This window comes from Coptis chinensis, chromosome 3, assembly GCF_015680905.1.
Source record: "Coptis chinensis isolate HL-2020 chromosome 3, ASM1568090v1, whole genome shotgun sequence".
Taxonomy (NCBI): Eukaryota; Viridiplantae; Streptophyta; class Magnoliopsida; order Ranunculales; family Ranunculaceae; genus Coptis; species Coptis chinensis.
Window position 1 is genome coordinate 100405429 of NC_141458.1, and position 24579 is coordinate 100430007.

At 37.3% G+C, this 24579-nt stretch overlaps 3 protein-coding genes across 4 annotated transcripts; 2 read left to right on the plus strand and 1 right to left on the minus strand.

The window, feature by feature from the left end:
* Window positions 1–1251: 1251 nt before the first annotated feature.
* LOC147512146 (uncharacterized) lies at window positions 1252–3162 on the minus strand. The gene has a single exon (XM_086598663.1). The coding sequence runs from the start codon at window positions 3160–3162 to the stop codon at window positions 1252–1254; it is 1911 nt and encodes a 636-aa protein (XP_086454789.1).
* Window positions 3163–3379: 217 nt separating this feature from the next.
* LOC147512147 (rust resistance kinase Lr10-like) lies at window positions 3380–5900 on the plus strand. Its single transcript, XM_086595118.1, has 2 exons — window positions 3380–3877; window positions 4460–5900. The coding sequence occupies exon 2, from the start codon at window positions 4546–4548 to the stop codon at window positions 5752–5754; it is 1209 nt and encodes a 402-aa protein (XP_086451244.1). The 5' UTR covers window positions 3380–3877; window positions 4460–4545; the 3' UTR covers window positions 5755–5900.
* Window positions 5901–16381: 10481 nt separating this feature from the next.
* Window positions 16382–24464, plus strand: LOC147512148 (jacalin-related lectin 19-like). Of its 2 annotated transcripts, XM_086595120.1 has the most exons (4): window positions 16382–17386; window positions 22840–23033; window positions 23230–23436; window positions 23849–24464. In XM_086595120.1, exons 2-4 carry the CDS (start codon window positions 22842–22844, stop codon window positions 24089–24091), a joined length of 642 nt encoding a protein of 213 aa, XP_086451246.1. In that variant the 5' UTR covers window positions 16382–17386; window positions 22840–22841; the 3' UTR covers window positions 24092–24464. The 2 variants fall into 2 exon arrangements, with proteins under 2 accessions (XP_086451246.1, XP_086451245.1); XM_086595119.1 differs by lacking the exon at window positions 16382–17386 and having other exon boundaries at window positions 22564–23033.
* The last annotated feature ends 115 nt before the right edge of the window (window positions 24465–24579 follow it).

Consider the following 24579-nt stretch of genomic DNA (forward strand, 5'->3'; position numbering starts at 1 on the left):
TTAATATTAATTTGGCGTCATATGTTAATACAAAGTAGAATCAGGATTAAATTGGGATACCCTGACAAAAACTCAACGCGAGGAAGAATTTCTCATGGTAATATTAGATACTATGTTTTTAACAGATATCGACCTTTTCTGTTTAAACTAATATTTGTGGTTTTGGATTGCAGATCGAATTGGATTACCCAGATGAGTTTTTGACGAGAATGACTGGGTTTCATTCTTTTCGTGATGATATTTCAGACCACAACGTGAGATCTCTTTGTTTCTACAGTAATCGGAGAATGTATGGACCTTTTGGTTATGAGGAAGGCACTTACTTTGATTCTGGAACATATGGGAAGATAGTTGGGTTTCATGGTTGTGAGACACATTTATTGGATGCCATAGGTTTGTATGTCGAAAATTAATTTGAAGTCGAACCTTAATTACTTTCAGGCTCTCCTAGTCTCCTGTCCCTGTTCTTGGAATGTAGTTAAAGTCTGTGTCGGCTTTGTTCTTGTCATATTGGGGTTTTCTTCACTGTTGTTCATTGCTTGGATTTTAGAAAATGAAAAAGAAAGCCGGTAAGAAATTCAGCGTTTAACTCATACTTTTGGGTGCGGTTGGGGCTTTATTACATTTTTCCTTGGATGAATGAGTAATGACATTAGAAAATCTGGAAGTCAACTCGGACTCTCTTGAGAGCCATAAACATTTTGAAAGGGAGTGAACGCAGCCCATTGTATATTGTCTAATATCTGTTAGCTTGTATTAGATATTCGCGACCTTTGTTAAATGCTTCTTTAGCCATACCTTTCGGTAATGAAATTAGGTAAATTTACTATCTTTCAAAATTGTATGATAGATCGCCAGATGATGATGGTGATGTTGTATTCTCTCCTCCTACAGACGAAAAGTTACACCGTATCATAGAGGAAGACAGAATAGGAACTATGTACCCCCGTTTTTCTTCTAATACAGGTTGAGGTCAGCCATAACCTCTAGATTATTAAAAAAAAAAAAAAAAAATGACATTAGTACAACTTAATATCAAATAGGGAAATAACTACAACTTAATCCGACTTGAATTACTACATTATCATAATCATAGTTTGGAACATTGTGATTAGCATCTTTAAAAGTTTGATGAATAACGACTGACAGCAAGTTGCCCTCTTCACTGTTTTATTTCATTTTGCCTCGAAATATCACGAGCTTATTTTTCTTATTCCCATCCTTAAACCTCCACTCCCCATTTTTGTGTTCTCAAAGTCTTGCGAATGGACCTGTGAGCACCCTCGAATCAAAACCTTCATCGGTTATCAATCTTGACATATTAGATCCTGCAGGAAACGACCAATTGATTTGAGCCTCTAGACATTTAGTCTTGAAGAGAAATTTCATAGCAACTCGGGCTCTCTCTTCAAACTCTTCAGCAGGACTCTCAATCAAACTTTTAAATATAGCAATTGGGAGTTGAGTGAATAACGCATGCAACATGTCGACAAACAACTGCTTTGTAGAAGTACATAGATCTTCCATCGATGAGTAGCTTTTGCGATTAATGAAGTCCACAATGATGCCAACATGGGACCATATTTCATCAGTAGGCAGTATGTCCTTCAGTTTTGTAATGATGAGTACCGCACGTTCCATATCGGATTGAAGTTGACGAGGATTGCCAATTATGTCTGGAAGGAGACAACTAAAGTTACCACCTCTCCACACAGCTTTTGAGTATGACAACTTATTGTTGTTCTCTAAACTAGTGGGATTTATTGTTTTGTCAATAAAATGAATGATTTCATATGCTTCATCGAATGCATGTACTAGAGATCCAAGATGGTTCTCTGGTATAGAAACTTGCACGATTCTTACAAGTAGTGCCATTGAAAGAGAACTTACTTTTATGCTATAGCGTTCGTCTCTAATTTCCATGTTACGCACTCGCTGAGGAGTTGTCTCTGAAAGGAGTTGCAGTAGATTATTTAGTGACTCGCTATCGCAAACCTCCCTCAATTTGATCATGTCATCCACACTTTTCTGCACTCTATAACTGGTAGCCGCAATTGTACCTTCATGAGGGAGATCATCAAAATATTCCAATCTATCTTGTTTGTGTACACACAGAAAGTAACGCACTAGCACCGATGGGCTGACAATCAACAGCTGAGCTATCAAGACTATTCTCTGGTTTAGAGATATGAAGAACTTCTTTAACCTACGCAGAGTTGATCCCCTCCCCAAGGTTGGGTTCCTTTGTATCACATCATCAGCATCTTGGTGAGATACAAACATTTCTTCGAATTCCATGCGGCTAAACAAGGCTAGACATCTAAAGACTATTGCAGAAGTGCCTACTACGACGGTGAGATTCTGGCTGACCACTATTATTGGCATTGACCACCCATAATCAGAAACCCCGGAACAAAAATGCAGCTGCTTCAAAATGAGAGATCTAAATGTAGCTTGTATTAAGATCACCGAACACACTAGGCATATTGTGCAAACCGCGGCATACATGGGGTGCATCGAGATTTCAAACTGTGGATTAGAGCAATAGGCGTACAAGTAACAACACTTCAATCTTTCAAACATGCTACTGATCCCCTTTAAAAACAGATCTTTATACTGATCAGTGGTAATTCTCTTATGACTCTTAATATACAATGACATTTGCCACAATATCAGGAGCAATAGCAACATGAAAAACAGGATTATGATATGTTCAACTACAAACAGAACGATCACACCAGTGTATATCTGTATACAAATGTTAACACCTAGAGTCACTACAAAAATACTCAATGCTACCAAATTTGTAAGACATTCAGACTCACTGTTAACTCCAAGAGAGGGCATAAGAAATCCCATAGAAATGCATGTCAGAATAGTCCCAGTAAGCTTAGATAATTGATCCTGGTCACTAGGCATTGAAGTTGTTAAATCGACAGGGAGTTTAGCTGCTATCCCAAGCAGACTCAGTGTAACAGAATTGAGTGTGAATAGCTTACCCGGTAGCCATCGCGTCCTAGCAAGAAATCCAGCTACAATATCATAAAGCATCAGTAGCAAACATACCAAAGAAGCTCCAGCTATGTACAGGCCAATAATTGGCACTGGGGAAGAATACTTGGAAGCATCTATGGTTCCATTGACGCAACTATGGTTTGCCATTGTTTCTCTGCTCTCTCTCTCTTAGTCTAATGTTCTTTAGTCAAGGAAATCGGAGCCGGTTGAAATAGTCTACACCAAAAGTCCAAAACAAGATGACTTTTTTCAAGTCAATTGGTCGGTGGACAAGAGTCATGTTACTTTATTCCAATCTGTTTACGTTTACAGCTCATGTTACTTGATGTTAACTGGACATCACTTTCATAATCTCTGTTAAGGCAAATGAGGCGTCCCAAATATCAGTCAACAACTCATAGCCTCATAGGGGCCTCACATTAATAGCCACGTTAGTGGGAGTGGGAGTGGGAGTGGGAGTGACATCAATGTAAAACGGTGAATGCATTTTTGGCTTGCAAAGTCGTCTGTTTGGGATAATCTCAGAAGCTTCAACTTGCAACTCAAAGAGGAGTGGTCCATATATTAAGGTGCAAGCATCCAAGTACGTGGTTTTGCTGATTAAGCTAGCAAGTTCCAAAAGCTGCTGCCGAGAACCCAACCTCTCGTACAAGAAAGAAATGTTCAAAGTGAGAGAAGCTACAACTACTGCTACATAAACCAAACCAATCATAGAAATATAACGATCCTCAGTTGCTCTTGTCATTTGCCAAGTAATTATCAAAGCCTTCATTTCGTGTCTATTAGCAAAATTTAGTTAGTTGTAACAGATATACAAAGAGTTGGGAGCAGACATTGTCGTGGGCTAACTTGATCATTCAAGGTAAATGCTTGTCTCTACAAGAATTTTGTGATTATCTTTTGTATTAGCTTACCCAATAATCATATTCTCTCAACTAAGCACTTTATTAACGGACTGATAATTAGTTGGCTTCTTAAACTCAAAAATTGCCATGGATCTAACTCTAACTGTCTGTCAAGTTGCTATTGCTTCTTTAGGAAGAAAATGGTAGATAATTCATCACCAACCATGTTGTTATAATGTCAAATTGTTAGCTGGTTGCTTTAATGCTGTATTAGCAGAACACCAAGTCCAAAGTACTATGACTCATATAATGATCACTTCTTTTGGTCTATCTAAAATTTAGTGTTGAACTCTTTCCTATTGATGGTATAGAAACGTGTATATCACAAAATAACTGAACCCAAAAATATAGAATATTTTTAGGATGGGGTAAAAGAAGAATTTTGCATTGTGTATCCCCTCCATTTTTTTTTTGGAGGGGGGAGGAATTAATATTGCAATATATAAATATACGTGTTTTCCATTTAATGTTTGCTTTCTATCTTTTATTTACTTAAGTTTTAATCAATGTTCATCTTTTCACCCCTTTTCTTTTCTCAGGCGGGTTAATTTGTTGTTATCACTTTAGCTTTTATCTACTACTTGGTTGGTCTGCTACTTCTAGCTGTCTTTTATTACTTGAGATCATGGACATTCCAAGTAGACTAGAAGAAAATTTCAATGTTTTGTTGGCGGAGATGGAAGCATTAAAACACTTGAGGGACCAAGTAGCAAGAAGAGGCGATCGAAGAATGGATGGGTGGCTGCAGAAGGTAGAAGGTAAAGAAAGTGAGGTGGATGACATACAGAAAGAAATTAATGAACTAAAAAGAGGTTTTCATCTAAATCTGAATATTAGGAACAGGCTTAATAGGAAAGTGATTGACAGTTTGAAAGCTGTGAAATTTTTAAAAGAAGAGGCCAATGCTAACTCCGAATCCATTGAAATGTTACTAAGTGAAATGGCAAGAGAGAAACCGAGGCGATTTTCACATGGGGATCTCAGAACCATTACATCAAATTTCTCTTTTAAAGTAGGCTCTGGTTACTATGGAACTGTCTACAGAGGTCAGTTTCCTAATGGCATGCAAGTAGCAGTTAAGGTTCTGACAGAGAGTGATGTCGTGAAAGATATATTCATGACTGAGGTGAGAATAATGGGAAAAACTTACCATCAAAACTTAGTTAAATTCTATGGCTTTTGTTTTGATGGAAACACAAAAGCACTTGTTTATGAGTACCTAGAGAACGGATCTTTGGATAAGGTTTTGTATGAGAACCAGCTTAGTCTAGACTGGGAGAAGTTGTACTCTATTGCAACCGAGATAGCAAAAGGACTCTCATATTTGCACGAGTATTGCCAAGAAAAAATCATTCACCATGATGTGAAGGCTTCAAATGTGCTCCTTGACTTAAATCTTTCTCCAAAAGTTACAGATTTTGGATTGGCAAAGCTTACTAACAGGGACGTGACTCATCACACCTTATCCAGAACCAGAGGAACAGCAGGTTATGCAGCCCCAGAGATGTGTATACCATCATCACGAATAACAGAAAAATGCGACGTTTACAGCTTTGGCATGATGCTGTTTGAAGTATTGGGTAGGAGAAACAACAACCAGGGCCAAAAGTGGTTTCCAAAACAAGTTTGGCAGAAATTTGAGGAAGGACAACTAGATGAACTTATAGAGGACTGTGGCATTAAGGAGAAGGATAGAGAAAAAGCAAAGTTATTATCTTTGATTGCAATATGGTGTACTCAGTTTGTGCCACGAATAAGGCCTTCCATGAGCACTGTGGTGAAGATGCTTGAGAGGGAAATACCAGTTAAGACGCCTCCCAATCCGTTTCCATAACTATGAAGACCATTTAAAATGTAGTTGATTCAGTATAGCTTATTTCGGAATATTTATAGCGTTTCTTTTGTATGGTCTCTGTAGTATTTCTGGGTTGTAATTTGTGAATGTCGAATAGCAAGTATTCTAATTGTTCCCCAAAGAAAGTGTACTAACAATAGGAGTAGCTTAAGATTCACTGCTAAAAACTGGTCTATCAGGCCGCAGTGTGCATAAAGAAATTCTTATATTGAACTTTGACCTGATATGTCCCAGTGGCTGCGATTGTAGCTTTGCGTTGCTTACTTGGTGCATTGTACATGGTTGATTTGGTTACTTTCACACAACTTTTCTCTCCCTTAGCTTGTCTATTTTAAGTCAATTCCAGGTCATAAAGTTTTAGACATTCTTTCATGCACGTAAAAATACTTTGCCTATAATGTTAGAATAGTTGTATGAACACAAACAACTAAAGTAAAACGAATGAACGATGCAATAAAGAAACAAGCGACAGAGATGACCAAACGGCCGGATTAGGTTAGAGATTCCGCCCTTCCAATGGTGCAAAAAGGCAATGAGGCATCTTCCTCACAGGATTCAATGGTTAAGCAGACTGACTTTGCACTAGAAACGGACTACCCTCTATTATAACTCTCTCTGGCGGTTTGGAAGAAGAAGAAGAAAAGGACCGGTTTTAGTTTTCATTGAGTTGATTTCGATCAAGTCTGTTTTTTCCTATGGACTCACTATTTATAGAGGTTAGGAGAAAGAGAGACCAACTCTTAATAGAACACCGAAACTTCTTTGCTTTCGAAAAAGGCAAAACAAGTTTAAAGTATTGTCAAACCACTACCCACAACATAGTTTAACCCTACCCGATGTGGTGGATAACCAATGTGGGACTATCTATATGCACTTGGTGGCGAGAACACCATTTGTTCATCTCCTCCACTTTGCACACACACACACACTAGTATTTAGAAATACGCAAGAGATTCCAACAATCCCCACTATTTCAAAATACTAATAGTCCCCCACTATTTTGGAATAGGATATTACAAAAGAAATGGGTTAACGAAATGCCGGTAGAATCGAAAAACAATGCATAAGATATCTTGGTGCTTTTACGGGCTTGAACCCAATTTAGGGTAACATATCTTATAATTTAAAAATCTTTGAACCAACATTCCCTTGTAGTAAAATAGAGGACATGCACCCACATTGCTCTTTCATTATATGCCCGATGTGTTGCGCTTTTTGGCCCTCATACAATGCTCTAGAGTACTTGCTAATACTGGTTTTCTACATTCACGTAGGTGGATATCCATCAAAAATAGCGGTTAAAATACACTATCTCATAAAAATAATGGACTATGGATTCCATTAAGAGTAAAATAACTCATCCTTTTCTCATTGCTATTCAAGTTATACAAAGTATACAATAATGTTATCTAGTCATAGGGTGGGACGTCTCAAAGAAAGACAATAGCATACGAAGCGGCGAGGTGACTTGTTTTTCCCTTTGAACCTACTTCATGGGATCTCCAATCACATAGGTGGGGTTGCCGTCAGTGTCGCCCTCTATCTAAGGCAAAAGTCCCATCCCCCTCGACGTATAACCACTTGCCTCCAAAGAAGTGGTGCGGTTAGACATGTGGCCAAACTGAGTCCAACCTAACATAATCTCTAGCAAAATTTGCTTGATTAAGTTATATCTCAACTTACATGTATTCTTTTCCCATTGCACATAAGTTAACATGTCTTAGCTATTGCAATGACAGCGGTTTAAAAATGGCCATACACATCGGAGGTGTTTAGAGCCAATGGGAAGATTTGCCAAGAGGTTGCTAACCCACTCAAGATCATCACATGCCTTTTCTAAAGGCGATTAGCTGGATGATATCCAAGACACTCAATTTCCACCAAAGGTAAACACATAAACATTCTTTGGATCCAGTTTATAACATATTACCCTTCTAACAATGATGGAAATCTACTAAATATCGATCCATAATCAATGGCTCTGCTATAGTACTTGGATAATCGACAATATACATCAAAGTTCCTTATAAGGACACAATGGGTTATCAAAGATGCCATTAATGTAGGCAATGTCATGTCTCACATACATTATCCATCAAGTACAATTGGCTACCAATGATATTGACTTATTTAGTATGAGAAAACACAATGAGATTATTTTTCATAAGTTGGATATTTGCCACAAAAGGTGTTAACACATGCTTACTATCATAATATCCATACTTTTCAATGAAAAATATTTCTACTAAGTGCTATAACAATATAATGAGACCAACATGAGTTTTAATTCCTATATTCACCAGTCATTCAATTATGTAGTGCCCGAAATTCCCCTATACCATCCGGCCGGTCTGGTTTAAGGTGCACAAGGGTTTTCAACCATATTCAAACGTCAATATCTTGACAACCTGAATATAGCGATTATAGAAATGAGTTTAACAACATAATAAACTATCATTTTCAATGGCCGGTTTATGGCGTGTTTCAAATAGGAATTTCTCATCTCATACACATTCTCAATGCTAGCACTCATGATATTAAATCATCTAAACAAAGAGAGATTAACACATATGTCTTGCTTTGCTCTAAAGAAAGTACACATTTTTTTTTATCAACAACGGTACTTTGACATCCATATGACACTAATATGTTGTTGAATTGCTCATGCCATTTATAGGCTTGAATCAACTCATACAAAGATTTAACTAAATTGTATACCTTTAGCTCATCACATTGGTACTACTTGGTATTGTAGTTCCAAGACAACTACTCAACTAGAGTCTTTAGAATTATGTAGAAGAAATTCTAGTTACATGAGCAAGGTTTCAAAATAGTATAAATTTTGTCTCGATTGAAACCCCTTGACTATTATTATTAACATTGTATTTTGCAATACAACTATCAATTTTAGTTTTCTCTTGAAGATCCAATTCAACCTATAGATCCCCCATAAATCAAGAGTCCGGTTTAGAGGAGTTGTATCCTTCAAAAAGACACTTCTCATAGACAGACAACTTCCTTATAGGTTAATGAATCTTCCTTAAGAAACATATAAACATCATCACCGTTAATGGTGGAAATACTCATTGATAGTCTTCCAAATTTCTTGTCTTGCAAAATAATGGGATTATCTTATGTAGTTCATTATGAACATTCAACCACTCTATGCCAATTTCTCGGAAAGCACAACCTCAAATAAAATTAGCATATAAGACATTCAATAATAATAGTGTGGTATCTACAAAATTGTTATCACTCATGACAACTGAAAACAAACATCACTATTATGAGTTTCACCAATGAACATCTACTAGATAATTCTAGGTCTCAAAAGACTTCTTTTAGATTCATTCACAATAGCCTTGGCAAAGACACCCCCACATTTTGAAGCATTTTTGGATAGGCCCAAGACCTTTCCATACTTTGTAGTTCAATGTCTTTCCAATTATCTTGTGAGATAAACTATGGTAAAAGCAAATATATCATATGGGTCACCACCCCCAACCAATAGTTACTCAACCTAATCAAACTTACATGCAAAACACATTATACCGCTACAAACACTAAAAGAAACAACAACAATAAAATGCACTCTTATGACAAGAATATATTTTACTCAAGTCTATGATTCTGGATCATATAAACATAGTCATATTATGTTCATGTTATCTATATGAAAGGAAATCTACAAAAGATTCTAATGAATCTTAAAGAATAGAAGAATCAGATGAAAAGGGTTTTACCCGAGATAATATCATTATCATCCTTCTTTTCATCATTCAACATTCCAACTATCATAGGGAGACAATCCACGCACTTGTACATCACCTTAGCTATTTATCCATAGTCATAGGAGGATAATGCCTAATAAGACAATCCACGAGCGTTACATCTCTCAATCTAAAATAGTCAAGGATATTGTCTAAGAAGACAATCCATAACCTTACATCTCCTTGACTAAATTAGGTTTAGGAGGATATGATTGTTTCCCATATTGTTTCCTCTCGTGAAACAACGATACTCATTACTTAATAATATATGACATGGTTAAATTTCATGTCATGTTAAATAATGCATTCATGCCAAACATGGTAAATATCATATCATAGGTTGGTTCGGGAAAAGTAAACTTTAACTGTACCCTCACAACAAAAAGTATCACGATATTTAAGCAAATCTAGCCATAATATGCAAAACAACCGAGGACTTCACCTCCTCTTTTACATGAGCTCAAGCAAGATAGGATACCCTATTAACAAGACCTCAAGTACTACCCACAACATCTAATGGCTCAACCCATTAATGTCTTTCTACTAGAAAAAATTACTAATAAACTATCATCAAGTTCAAAGCAAACCCACGATGATTAATATCCAAAACTAGCATGCTACACAACTTTAACATATGCTATATTAGATATAAGCTACAAGTTACTTCATCTAACATGTATTTTCACAACAGTACAAATATAACCATCGTCTAACAACACGTTCACTCAATAAAGGTAAGCAATTATGCATTGAATACATTATAATTACTATCCAAGATTTAAGTGTGGTTGATATTAACTATCTTAAGGTCTCTCTTAGACCATCTACATACATCTACATATGTACAAAGAAAATTAATATCAAACTACTTCTAGTCAACCCAATTAATTCCTCAGTGATAAACACGTATAATTTGTTGACTAGGTTATTAAAGAAGTTTAAGCCTTAGACCATCTACATACATCTACATATGTACAAAGAAAATTAATATCAAACTACTTCTAGTCAACCCAATTAATTCCTCAGTGATAAACACGTATAATTTGTTGACTAGGTTATTAAAGAAGTTTAAGCTTAGGGATTTCCCTCCTAAGAAAACTAGCATGCAACTCAAGGCAAGAATATCACTATATAATCAAACCAAAAGAATTGCAAATAGTGAAAGAATACGATACCTAACCGATTGAAAAACCGGATTACCATATTTTCTTCCTTCCAGAAAAATAGTTCAAAAGAACTGTAACTCTGAACCAGCTCAGGACGAATTGGGTATCAAGCCTTATACCACTGGAAATCTCTTTGAATCAGCTATCCAACACAAGAAGCGGATTGCAAAACCGAGCTCTGAGCTGAAAGTTATAGCAGTTTCCGTAACGAGTGACGCAGCTGTCAAAAAGACGAACTTTGACGTGTTTCTTGATAGAAATCTCATATTTGACTCCCACAAACGTAGGAGAAAAGTCTACAACCATATAGGGTTTGATAAACCACAAAAGATCAATAAATATTCAATCTTTAATTGGTTTCCCTATCAAAAACGAAATTATTAGAAAATTTCTAAAGTCATAACCCAATAACACAAACAATAACTCAAAGTAAAAGACTTATCTTTTGATTGTCGTATTAAAAGCACTCTCCTTTGTTCTACTACAAAACTCTTTCCTTAAGATTGTTAGAATAGTTGTATGAACACAAACAACTAAAGTAGAAACGAAAGGAACGATGCAATAAAGAAACAAGGATAGCGAATGGCGGGAATAACCAAGGCGCGGATTAAGGCCGTCCCAAGGAAAGATTCCGCCCTTCCAATGATCTGAGAAAGGCAACGATGGCGTCTTCCTCACAGGATTCAATGGTTAACAGCAGCCTGACTTTGCACTAGAACAGACTACCCTCTAGAACAACAATATAACTCTCTCTGGCGGCTGACAGGAAGAAGAGAAGAAGAAAAGGACTGGTTTTAGTTTTCTGTTTCTCTGAGTTGAGTTTCTGATCAAGTCTGTTTTCTCTATGGACTCACAGTCCTATTTATAGAGGTTAGGAGAAAGAGAGACCAACTCTTAATAGAACACTGAAACTTGCTGCTCAAGAAAAAGGCAAAACAAGTTTAGGCTATTGGTCAAACCACTACCCACAACAGTAAGCCCAAGCCCAGGCCTGAACCCTACCCGATGTGGTGGATAACCAATGTGGGACTATCTACTATGCACTAAAGTGGCGAGAACACCATTTGTTCATCTCCTCCACTTTGCACACACACACACTAGTATTTAGAAATACGCAAGAGATTCCAACATATAAGACTATCTGACGTGAGTTGAGGTGGTTTGTTTGGAAAGATATATTTTTGCTCTTTGCTATACTTTGCGTATAAGACTATCTGACGTGAGTTGAGGTGGTTTGTTTGGAAAGATATATTTTTGCTCTTTGCTGATGTATTTTTTCATTGATATACATCCTAACTATTCTCACTTGATCTGTAACGAGTATTTCATAGTTTACAGGCTGTGACAAGAATATATCATTTGGAAACTTCACTCTGTCAGTGGCTATATAATGAACTGACGTTCCAGCAAGATAATAAATTAAGGTAGTATTTGTTACTGCCGGACCCCAATTTGTGTTGGGAGGACTCTAAAAAAAACGATTATTACAAGTGTGCTATTGGTTTCAAAAAATTCAAAAAAAAAATTATTACAAGTATGCCATTGATTCCCAAAAAATTGAATTCGAAACCCAAATTTAAACGACTTGGCCACACGGACTTAGTCCAAACGACCCAGCCACCACCGGTCAAGAGCCCAAAAAACAGAACTTTGAATTTTTTTTCAAAGTTCAAATCCCAAACGACATGGCCACATCGTTTTGGCCATGTCGTTTGGGATTTGGACTTAAAAAAAAATGGCCACACCACCACACCGTTTGGATTTAGAAAAATCCCCAACGATATGGCTACACCATTTGGACTAAGTCTCCAACGATATGGCCACACCGTTTGGACTTAATCCAAAACGATGTGGGCATGTCGTTTGGGATTTGAACTTTGAAAAAAAATTCAAAATTATGTTTTTTGGGCTCTTGACCGGTGTGGCCGGGTCGTTTGAACTAAGTCCCAAACGGTGTGGCTCAGTCGTTTGGGACTTAGTCCAAACGACCTAGCCGGGTCGTTTAAGTTTGGAGTTTCAAATTCAATTTTTTGGGAACCAATGACATACTCATAATAATTGTTTTTTTTTAGATTTTTTGAAACCAATGGCACACTTGTAATAATTGTTTTTTTTTGGGAGTCCGCCCAACACAAATTGGGGTCCAGCAGTAATAGGACCCAAGGTATGATTTTGCATTTCAGAATTATTTGGAGAAAAAGTGCAGATTCTATTATGTTCTTCTGTTACTTGGAATTATAGAATTATATATATACATCAGTCTACTCATTGGACTCAAGCTCCAGGGTTATAATTGAACACACCAGATATTGCACCACAGTATGTGAATCCCATATAAGACTTAGTGTCACACCCCGAATTTCGACAGAATTCGGAAAAAACATTATTTGTTCCCGACTCTTCGATCTCCGAGGTGTGACGCACTCTCAACTCCCAAAAACCCATAAACAGTTTAAATATGCGGATAATAAAAACCCATAAAAATTTTAACTTAAACAAAAGTCTTCTTCATGACAAAGATTCACAAATAAGATTAGGTTACAACTCTCCTTTCAATAACTCTTTAATAAAATTTACAAATGAAATACAAAAACATTGTCTAGACTGAAATTATATATCACCTCGAGGAAAAACAAAACAAATCACGAGATGCAACGCTAACGCAAAACCACAAGCAAAGAACCACTCTTCTTCAACACTAAACCCGTCAAAACTTATCAACTATGTTCATTGAATGAACACACCCGATAAACAAACATGCAAATCGGTTTACATTATAAACAATGCTTTGGTGTGAGTAGCCCTAAAATACAACATATAATTATACATATATATACACAATCCCTACGGCAGTTAGTTCCTCCAAAAACTTTTAACGACTAATAAAACATCCTTAAGTATTACAATAATTAAAGGCGGTGTAGTTCCTCCAATCGGTACTTTTAACTTTCCACTAACCACACAACAAACTATACATCATAAATAAGGCATGTAGTTCCTCCATCGAGGTTTTAGGTTCTAACTAAACAAATAACCAACCAAGCATATTACCATAATTAGATTATTTCGGGCTTTCTTTGCGTGTCCCTAAAATTCACGTCAGATCTATGTCTTACCTAGTTTCCCTGGCTACCAAATCGCTACCCAACCGAACATGTACATCCACATGCCTCCCCTTACATAATGAACAACTCGTGCGTAACCACCACGAAATGGATGCGCGACACCGATAAATCCTCACACGGAAGCAATTATGTAAGTAATGCCACTATTCGGCATAAAATATTGCGCATCATCGTTCTATTTTGTGAACGGAATAATCAAACCACTTTCGCTCGCCGGGAGGGCCATTCAAATTAACCGAACGCCCGGAAGGTTAGCCCGGCCATTCAATTAACTGAAACGCCCGGAAGGGCCAATCACATGAGTTGTGGTAGCTAGGTTCTAGGATTTTTCGTTAAATAATTTATTCAAGGGTCATACATTAATGACTCATAATAACTCCACTATATCATCGCGTCTTGGTCAATTGCCTTATTGCACTAAACCCACAATATATAGAAATATCTCAATATATCTCATAACTATTTTCATACTTTCACGTGCCAATATATTATTGCACTACACCACACTCCCCGGCAAAAATATTCACCAATACTATGCTACCTCATAGTAGCATCTCACATATATAATAATGGAGTGTTTATACATTTATGTCTCCAAAACTATTCCATTTAATATATATATCCCAACATATATATGCTTTACACACTACTCACGTCAAATCTTAATTAGATAATGACAACTAAATTTATATCAGCTTCCACAGCATTTCCACATTTAATTTGTCCATACCATTTACAACATAAAATGTAGCACAATTATCTGATCTACAATCCACAATCAAAGCCCAATATATATATGCTTTACACACTACTCACGTCAAATCATAATTAGATAATGAATATAAACAAACGTGTGAAAAACTAGAAAAGTCAACGTTTCCTAGTCAACGGTCAAAGTCAACGGTCAACGGTCAAAAGTCAAAGTCAACCATCAATGGTCAAAGTCAAACTATCCTGGTCAAAGTCAACATGTCATGGTCAAAGTCAAACTGTCGTTTTCGTATTCGACAAGTCTATGGTCATAGCCATGGTTCATGACTAAAGTCAAAGGTGCATGGCTCATGGGCTCATGACCAAGGTAATGGTTCGGACCCAACTGGCTAAGCCCAAACCTTATAACCCGAAAGTCCAAACATTTAAAGACCCAATTAGATCTATTTTAAGTCCTACGGATAAACAATATTAAAACGGGCCCCAAAAGTTTTAAGTGATTCGGTCCAAAAATAAGAGAAAACCGGCCCAAAATTACAAAAATTAGAACTGGCCATAACAAGTTATCAACTAATAGGAAAAGGGCCCAAACAAAAATAGAAATGAACTGGCCCAATACTTTAGAACATAATCGGGCCCAACCCTCTAAAATAGAATCCGCCCAACCAATTAAACTAGCTAAGCCCAAGGCCCAAATCGGTGAACAGTGCATCTTCTCCAACTGCCACCACCGGATCGACCACCGTCGACCTCCACACAACCACCCAATCAAACCCACCGATTTTAATCCTCCTACAAACCCCTACCACTTTAACAAACACAAAAACTCCAAATCATACAATCCCGATTCTTCCAAACTAGATCTAGAAAAATGTCGACCTCCATTAAAGCTTGTTACAAGCTTCCAATCGACAGCCCCACACCATCCAACATCAACCCAACTACCACCATTCATCAAACCCCAAACAACACTAACCAAAACAGTGCAAAACAATGAAAAATAAAGACAAAAATCGCATCTTTTCAAGAACCGCGATAAAAGGCGTTCATTAAAGCTTCCTCAAAGCTTTGGCGGACCTTGACAACCTCCCACCACCACCAATCGTAATCCCTCTAACCAACAACCCAACCCACGAAACAAACCAACACAGTTAGAGGGCAGTTCGAATTGATGGCCGGCGCCTCCATTGACAAAGCTCCAAAGAGTTTTGAACTGTTCCAACAGTTCAAACTCATATACTCCCAACCCCACAACACAGCAACTAAAGTCATAAATGTTCAAATAAAACTGGACGATTTCTTGTTGTTGGACTCGCGACGCCGCCACTGACGACTTCCGAGTTCCAACAGTTCCAAATTCCCAAATTTCAGAGTTCAAGTGTTAACTACACAACAGTTTTCAATAGAGTTTTCAACATACAGAACGACGCCGAATAAAGCAATATAAGGAGCAGTATATAAAAACATAAACATTAAACAGTATACACCGATACACGAAAACCATAAATCCGGTGAAATAGCAAAATAGATACTCACCTGTATGACCAGCTCGACGAATCCTCCTAGCCCGATTCGTTGCGCTCCACCCTCCAGAAATCCAGCTTTCATCTCTGCCTCCATTTTCATTATTTTATTATTTCTCTGAACCCCTATTTTCCAGAACAATGTGTTTATATACTTGGGTCCGAAACCCAAGCCCAACACCGACTCGGGCCCAAAAACCAGGCCCACGTATCCCGAGTCCAATCCGACGAATTTTGAAAATAAATAAATAATTAATTTAATTAATTAAATAGATAAAACCTATTTTAAAAAATACGGGCGTTACACTTAGGATCAAGGTGCCATCATTCTAAGCTCTTCTTTATTGTGCTGTTTAGAATTGTCTTTTCTCACTCTTTCAAATTTTATTTGTTTTCCTCAGTCATTGATAACTAGCTAGCTGTCGCCCTTTTGTCCAAATTTGCTAGCCACAAGCTTTCATGTTATTAGTTTGGCAATACTTGCCTAAAACTACAAGGTATCATCTGAGATCATGGACTGTGTTGATTTGGATGCAGTAGAGAGAATAATTGTTGATTTAGAGATAGAAAAACCAAAGAGGTATTCACCTGAGGAGCTACAGACCTTCAGTTCAAATTTTTCGAAGGGGTTAGGTTCTAGTTCATTTGGAACAGTTTACAAAGGCATATTACACAACGGCATCCAAGTAGCTGTAAAGGTTCTAAAAGATGGAATACTGTCCGATAGAATAAAAGATCAATTCACAGCTGAAGTGAGCACACTGGGAAAGACTCATCATAGAAACTTGGTAAAGCTCTATGGCTTTTGCTTCACCCCAAACATGAAAGCACTTTTGTATGAATTCTTGGAAAAGGAATCTCTAGAGAAAATTCTGTATGAAAACAAAAGTATAATGTGGGAGACGCTCTGTGATATTGCAATAGGCACAGCGAATGGACTCTCCTATCTGCACAAGGACTGCGAACCCAGAATAATTCACTATGATATTAAACCTTCCAATATTCTGCTCGACTCAAATTTCTGTCCTAAGGTTGGTGATTTTGGATTGGCCAAGCTTCTAACCAGGGACAAAAGTCATATTACCATGTTCAGATTTCAAGGGACTCCTTATTATGGCGCTCCAGAGCTATGGGTGAGATCCTCATCAGCGACTTCTAAATGTGACGTTTACAGCTATGGTATAATGTTATTTGAAATCCTAGGGAGGAGAAGATTTGATGGCCAAAAGTCGTTTCCAGAACAAGTTTGGGAGAAGTTTATGCAAGGAAAACTAGAGGAGCTTATAGAAGGTTGTGGCATTGAGGAGAAGAATATAGTGTTGGTTATTTTAATCTTTTTGGTATGTTTACAAACAAAAAAAGGAAAACGTTTTTTTTTATTGTAAGTCCGTAACCGACCTTTAGTTTGGAACGTTATTTTTTGACAATAACGTTGAGAGTTGACCAAACGTTACACTCTCTCAATCCTATAAAAACAAGGCTTTACAGCAGACCAAAGGACACCAGTTTTTCATATCTTTCCTCTCTTTAAGAAAAACTTTTCTCCCTGATAATGGCAGTAGACTATTAGTTCTTGTTCTCTCTTCCAGTTTTTTTTGTCTTTGCGCGGATGATCATCAAGACTTTTACAGAGGTCGTTGTATCCCGGAGGTTCCGTGGTTCATGCGCACCGGAGGAACAGACCCGCAATACCTTAAAGAGAGCGACCTAGTCCGCGCCTCAGCTTCCAATATCATTGTTAATCCTGTTTTTGCAGATTGTTTTCCAACAATTTTAAGGTACTCTTTTGTCTGTTTAACAATGGAACACGAGGAAGGAAGCCAGTTCAAAAACGACAACAACAATAATCGCCCTTTCAAGTTTGCCGGTCAAAACTTCAAACGGTGGAAAGCAAAGATGACATTTTATCTGACCTTGGTGAAGGTTGATAATGTTCTGACAGAGAAACGACCTACGGCGGAAGATCTGTTGGAACCTGCTCTTACTGTTGCTGTCAACAAATGGAATGTTGAGGATTTCAAGTGCAAGAACTATATCCTGAATGCACTTTATCGACGACTTTGTACGATCATCTTTGCTATCTTCCAACCGCCGATGTGTGGGATGCCCCGAGAAGAAATATGACACCGAGGAGGAGGCCGGGCTCGAAAAAGTACGGCCAGAAGTCGTTACCTTAAATTCGGATGGAAGATGACAAGTCGGTTGTGACTCGGTTGTCACGACCTACAAATAATTGTTCATGAAATACTTTCTGAGGGAATGAAGATTGACGAGCAATTTCAAGTTGCAGTCGTCATTGATAAGCTTCCTCCCTCATGGAAGGATTTTAGGAACATTCTTAGACATAAATCCAAGGAGTTTTCGATGGAGAGTCTCATTATGAGACTCCGGATTGAAGAAGAATCCCGAAAACAGGATCACAATGAGGAAGTGGCTATGTCATCTGCCAAGGCTAAAGTTAATATTATAAATCAGCATGCTAATAAAACCAATTCTAATCTGAAACCTAATAAAAAGGCAATGAAGAACAAACCGAATAATAACAAAGAAAGCTCCACATAAAACCGAACCGGGTTAATATGAACCAAAGGTTACCATGAGACATGATGAAGTTGTATGTTATACATGCAAAAAAAAAAGGACATTATGCTCAGAATCGCAAGTACCGAAATGAGGCTAATGTCACCGAGGGACACTTTTTGTGGCAATGATAACCTGAAGTCAATTCCAATGTCTCGAGGGATGGTGGGCTGATCTTGGTGCTTCTAGGCATGTCTGTTTTGATAGAAACCGGTTCAAGAGTTATACTACAACCGCGTGAACCGGGAAGTTCTATTAGGCGACAAACCATACTATCAAGGTTGTAGGTTCTGGTGATGTGGAGTTGGTGTTTACTTCTGGGAAGAAACTGGTTTTGAAGGATGTTCTTCATACACCCGATATTAGGAAGAATTTAGTTTCTGGTTTTATTTTAAACAAGGCTGGTTTTCAGCAAGTGATAGGTAGTGATCAGTATGTGATCACTAAGTCTGGAATTTTTGTTGGCAAGGGATATGCATGTAATGGGATGTTTAAGTTGAATGTTGCTGACATGAATAAAACTTCTACTTCTGCTTACATGATTGCTTATTCTGTTAATGTTTGGCATGGTAGATTATGTCATATTAATAGGAAGTATGTTAAGAACATGAGCACATTGGGTTTAATTCCTATCTTGAAGAATGATGTTTTTTTGTACACCGTGAATCATGCACCAAGGCCAAAATCACTAAGAAACCTCATAAGTCGGTTGAGAGAAGTACAAATCTGCTAGCATTAGTACATTCGATATTTGTGAACTTGAAGGTGTTCTAACTAGAGGTGGTAAAAGATATTTTATTACCTTCATTGATGATTTCTCAAAATTTACCTATGTTTATTTATTGAAGAATAAGAGTGATGCTTTAAATGCTTTTAAAGCTTATGTGATTGAGGTTCAAAATCAGCATGATAGAAACATAAAAGTAATTCAGTGATAGAGGTAATCGAAGTATGATTCTACCGATTTTAATCTTTTCTTACAATCACATGGTATAATTCATTTAGACGACAGACTCCTTATTCACCGAAATGAATGGAGTAGCTTTGAACGTAAGAATAGAACACTTAAGGAATTAACTGTTGCTATGTTGCTTAGCTCTGGAGCATCCTCAAGTTTATGGGGTGAAGCTGTTTTAACTGTATGCTATGTTTTGAATAGAATTGCTAGTTCTAAGACTAAGGTTACACCTTATGAGCTATGGAAAAATAGAAAGCCCAACTTATTGAGTTATTTCAGGACATGGGGTTGTCCTTTTGTAAGGAAGCATGACCCCAAAATCTCTAAGCTTGATAGTAAGGCCTATGAGTGTGTCTTTTTAGGCTATGCTATGAATAGTAAGGCCTATAGATTTCTGGATATGAAGAGTAATGTTATTATTGAATCATCCGATGCCGAGTTTTTAGAAGATAGCTTTCCTTATTTATCTAGAAATAGTGGGGGGTGCATCTTCCTCTAAGACCCTACCAAAGATGTTTCGCTTCGATGTATCTAGATTGCATGATAGGGACACGGATTAATCGTGAATCGAACCAAGGAGTAAAAGAGCTAGGGTCGCTAAAGATCTAGGATCTGATTTTGTGACGTTTTCTTTGGATGGAGATCCCTCCTCCATAGAAGAAGCTCTTGCCTCTTCTGACTCTGAGTTTTGGAGAGAAGCTATTCAAATTGAGATAGATTCTCTCATGGAAAACAAGACTTGGGAGTTAGTGGATTTGCCTCCTGGTTGTAAAACTATATGAAGCAAATGGGTTTTAAAAAGAAAGTTTAAAACCGATGGTTCAATATAAAAGTTCAAAGCCAGACTAGTTGTCAAAGGTTTTAGACAAAAGGAGAACTTTGACTTCTTTGATACATATTCACCGGTTACTAGGATAACTTCAATCGAGTATTATTATCTATTGTTTCTTTGTTCATAATCTAGTTGTTCATCGATGGATGTTAAAGGCGACCTTTCTAAATGGGGATTTAGAAGAGGAGATTTACATGGAACAACCAAAGAGGTTATGTGGAACAAGGTAATAGTAAAAAGGTATGCAAGTTAGCGAAGTCACTTTATGGTTTAAAACAGGCACCGAAACAATGGCATGAAAAATTTGATAATTTTATGATTGCTAATGGTTTCTACATAAACGAAAGTGACAAATGCATATACTATAAGTACCATGATGGAATATGTGTTATAATATGCTTATATGTTGATGATCTACTTATTTTTGGGTCTAATTTGCAAGCGGTAAAAGAGACCAAAGACTTATTGTCTTCTAACTTTGATATGAAAGACTTAGGAGAAGCAGAAGTAATTTTAGAGATTAAAATTACAAGATCATTAGATGGCATATGGTTAGATCAGTCACACTACGTTGAGAAAGTGTTAAAGAAGTATAACTATTTCGATTGTAAGCTGTTTGCTCACCTTTTTGATTCAAGTGTTAAATTGTTTATTAATAATGGTGAACCCGTGAATCGGAAGGAATATGCTAGTATCATTGGTAGTTTAAGATATGCTTCTGTTTGTACAAGACCGACATTGCCTATCAGTAGGTGTTTTGTCTTGGTACACTAGTAACCCTAGTGTTGAACATTGGCAAAACAATAGGCAGGTTAATGAGACACCTAAAGAGAACAATCAATTTGGGTATTCACTATCGAGATTTCTGCTATTCTTGAAGGGGTACACGATCTTTGATTGGAATACTCTTTCGAGAAGACTCTAAGGCTACTAGTGGATATGTGTTCTCATTGGTGGAGGTGTTGTATCTTGGAAGTCCAAGAAACAGACCATTATAGCACAATCTACTATGGAGTCCGAGTTGATTGCTTTGGCTAGTGCAAGTGAGGAGGTTTGGTTGGTTACGGGACCTACTCACTCACATACCGGTTTTGGCATAGACCGGTACCGCCTACCTTGATACATTGTGATAGCACCTGCTGCTCGGGAGAGTCCACAACAAGTTTTATAATGGTAAATCACGCGGCCATACGCCGTAAGCATAGTCTTATCACGGGATTACATATCCAAGGGTGCGGTGACTATTGATTTTGTGAGATCCGGTGATAATCTTGCGAGATCCATTTACAAAAGCTCGGCCGAGAAAAAAGTGTGGACTCTTGCCCGGAAGTATGGGATTTGAAGCCTATTGTAAGATAAATGTATATGACGGTAACCCAACCTAGGGACTTTGGAGATCCCAAGAACTAGGTTCAAAGGGAAGAACAAGTCATAGAATGTTTGAGTATAAGACATACAATGATACTTATCCGTCCCGAATTTTAGATAAGTAAATTGTATGTGATCCTCGCGATTAGAGGTTGTAGTTTTTCTGGGAAAACTCTTAATGAAGTTCTATGGTCCTTATGGACGAGTGCCTAAGCTCTGGGGAGCACTCTTGATAGAACTCACCTAGTGAATGTGAAAGTATAGGCCGCTTTCTATGAGAATGAAGGCCGATTCTTTAGATCATTCATGAATCCGGGGATGGAAGCCACAGGGGCCTTTAATGTGCGAAGTTTGGAAAGAGAACAATGAGTATGTTATGCGTGATGATAACTCATTGTATATACAAGACCTAAGTTCAAGACTTAAGTCACTTATGGATCTTATACTTTGAGTAGTCTTCACTACGTAAAAGGTTTAAGTCTTGAACACCTTTATCTATGCTTGATATATTGGAACTAATAGTGACTGCCATATTTCTTTATTTTGATTTCTGTTATTAAAATAAGTGGGGGATTGTTGGTTATTTTAATCGTTTTTGGTATGTTTACAAACAAAAAAAGGAAAACGTTTTTTTTGGCTGTAAGTCCGTAACCGACCTTTAGTTTGGAACGTTATTTTTTGACAATAACGTTGAGAGTTGACCAAACGTTACACTCTCTCAATCCTATAAAAACAAGGCTTTACAGTAGACCAAAGGACACCAGTTTTTCATATCTTTCCTCTGTTAAGAAAAACTTTTCTCCCTGATAATGGCAGTAGACTATTAGTTCTTGTTCTCTCTTCTAGTTTTGGTTTTTGCTGTGCAGTGATCATCAAGACTTTTACAGAGGCTGTTGTATCCTGGAGGTTCCGTGTCTGTCTGCACCAGGAGGAACAGACCCGCAATACCTTAAAGAGAGCGACCTAGTCCGCGCCTCAGCTTCCAATATCATTGTTAATCCTGTTTTTGCAGATTGTTTTCCAACATATAGAAATGGCAAAGAGAATCTCCATGATTGCCCTGTGGTGTGTGCAGTACAGGCCTCAGGACAGACCATCCATGAGCGATGTGGTGAGACTTCTTGAGGGTAGAGAAGAAGTTATGACGCCTCCTAATCCCTTTTGGTTGTTGGACTTTTCGAGTACTGTGACAAGATCTAACCTTGAGTTTGAAGAGAAGGAAAAGGTTGAAATTGTTCTTTTATCTTGTTCAAAACATTTCTTTATTTTCTTCCATCATTTCTAAGAGTTCATAAGATTAACAATTTTGCTTACTTAACCAAAAGATCTAGGAATGAGAGTTAAAATGGTATTGTCACTGTTGAAAAGTGTATTGAAACAATTATGCACTTGGCTTATATTGTGGTACAATGTGTATGCAGGAGCAAAGGGAATCGGTAATCCTTGGGCCTTGGGGTGGTCCAGGAGGGGGAGGGTGGGATGATGGAGTTTTCTCAACAATCAAGCAAATACAAGTCGTCAGAGGAATAAGGATGATATTGTCGATCCAAACTGAGTATTGTGCGAAAAATGGAGACTCAATATGGTCTGAAAGGCATGGATACACTGGTGCTGATACAGTTGACACGGTAATGCACTTTTATAATTTTCAGTTATATTTTCTTATATTAGGAGAATGAGTTGGGTTTAATGTCTTTTTTGAAGAATATAATCTTGATGCTACGAGGGTTAGTATGCAGAAAAACATGCTATTGGAAACCTTGTGGTCCTGCCAAATGTACATTACAGTTAATGTACTTTTAGGTGTTTAGATCTTCAATCATAATTGGAAAGGTTAAAACTTCATGATTGTATATTCTTGACAATGTTGTTGATCATCATGGTGAAGAAACATCGTCATAAATATATACAGCATTGTTTGATGTCAATTTTTTGTTTCAAATTCATTACTTGTTATTAATAATTGCCTTTGACCTAGTGAGACAGTATATTTTTAACATATAATTTTGTTTTTCTCACATTTTTGCTTTTAAACTGCAGATCCAATTGGATTATCCAAAAGAGTTCTTGAAGAGAGTTACTGGGTTCTACGAATTTGAATTTGGAGATAATGGTATGGTTCTTGTGCAGTCTCTTTGTTTTTTCACTAACAAGAAAAGGTATGGAACTTTTGGTGTTGAGAGAGGTACTTACTTCACTTCTGGGAAGGATGGCAAGGTCGTTAGGTTTCATGGTAGATGTGGAGCTTATTTGGATGCTATAGGTGTGCATATGGTGTATTAACTTCAACCTTCTATACTTTCGGGCTCTCCTACCATACCATTCATGTTCTTGTATCATACTTAGTTTAAGTTTATATTGGATGTTCAAGTCCTTGTAACTGGGGTAACTTATAGTCTGTCAACAAAAACTTGCTACAAGGCTATCTGCAACAAACAGTCCGTTGTTGCAATGTTACTGCCTCTTACTCCTTTGCCATTCTGGTGCTGTATCATTTATCTGTTCGATCATATTTTAGTACCATGTTGTGCAGTTTTAAACTTTGTGCTGCCCCACGTCATTTATTTGGCGGCTCTACAAAGTGAATGTATAACTACTTTGCATTTTAATAACTATAGTCTAATTCTAATGTACTTATTTGACGGATGATTTCACATTTTGCTGCGTTGTTATGTTTCATTGTCGACATTTTTTTTTAAATGAAAAAGAGGTTACGAGAAGGTTGGCTTAGTTAGGAGTAAATTTCCTAACTAACCGGATTCAACCTGTAG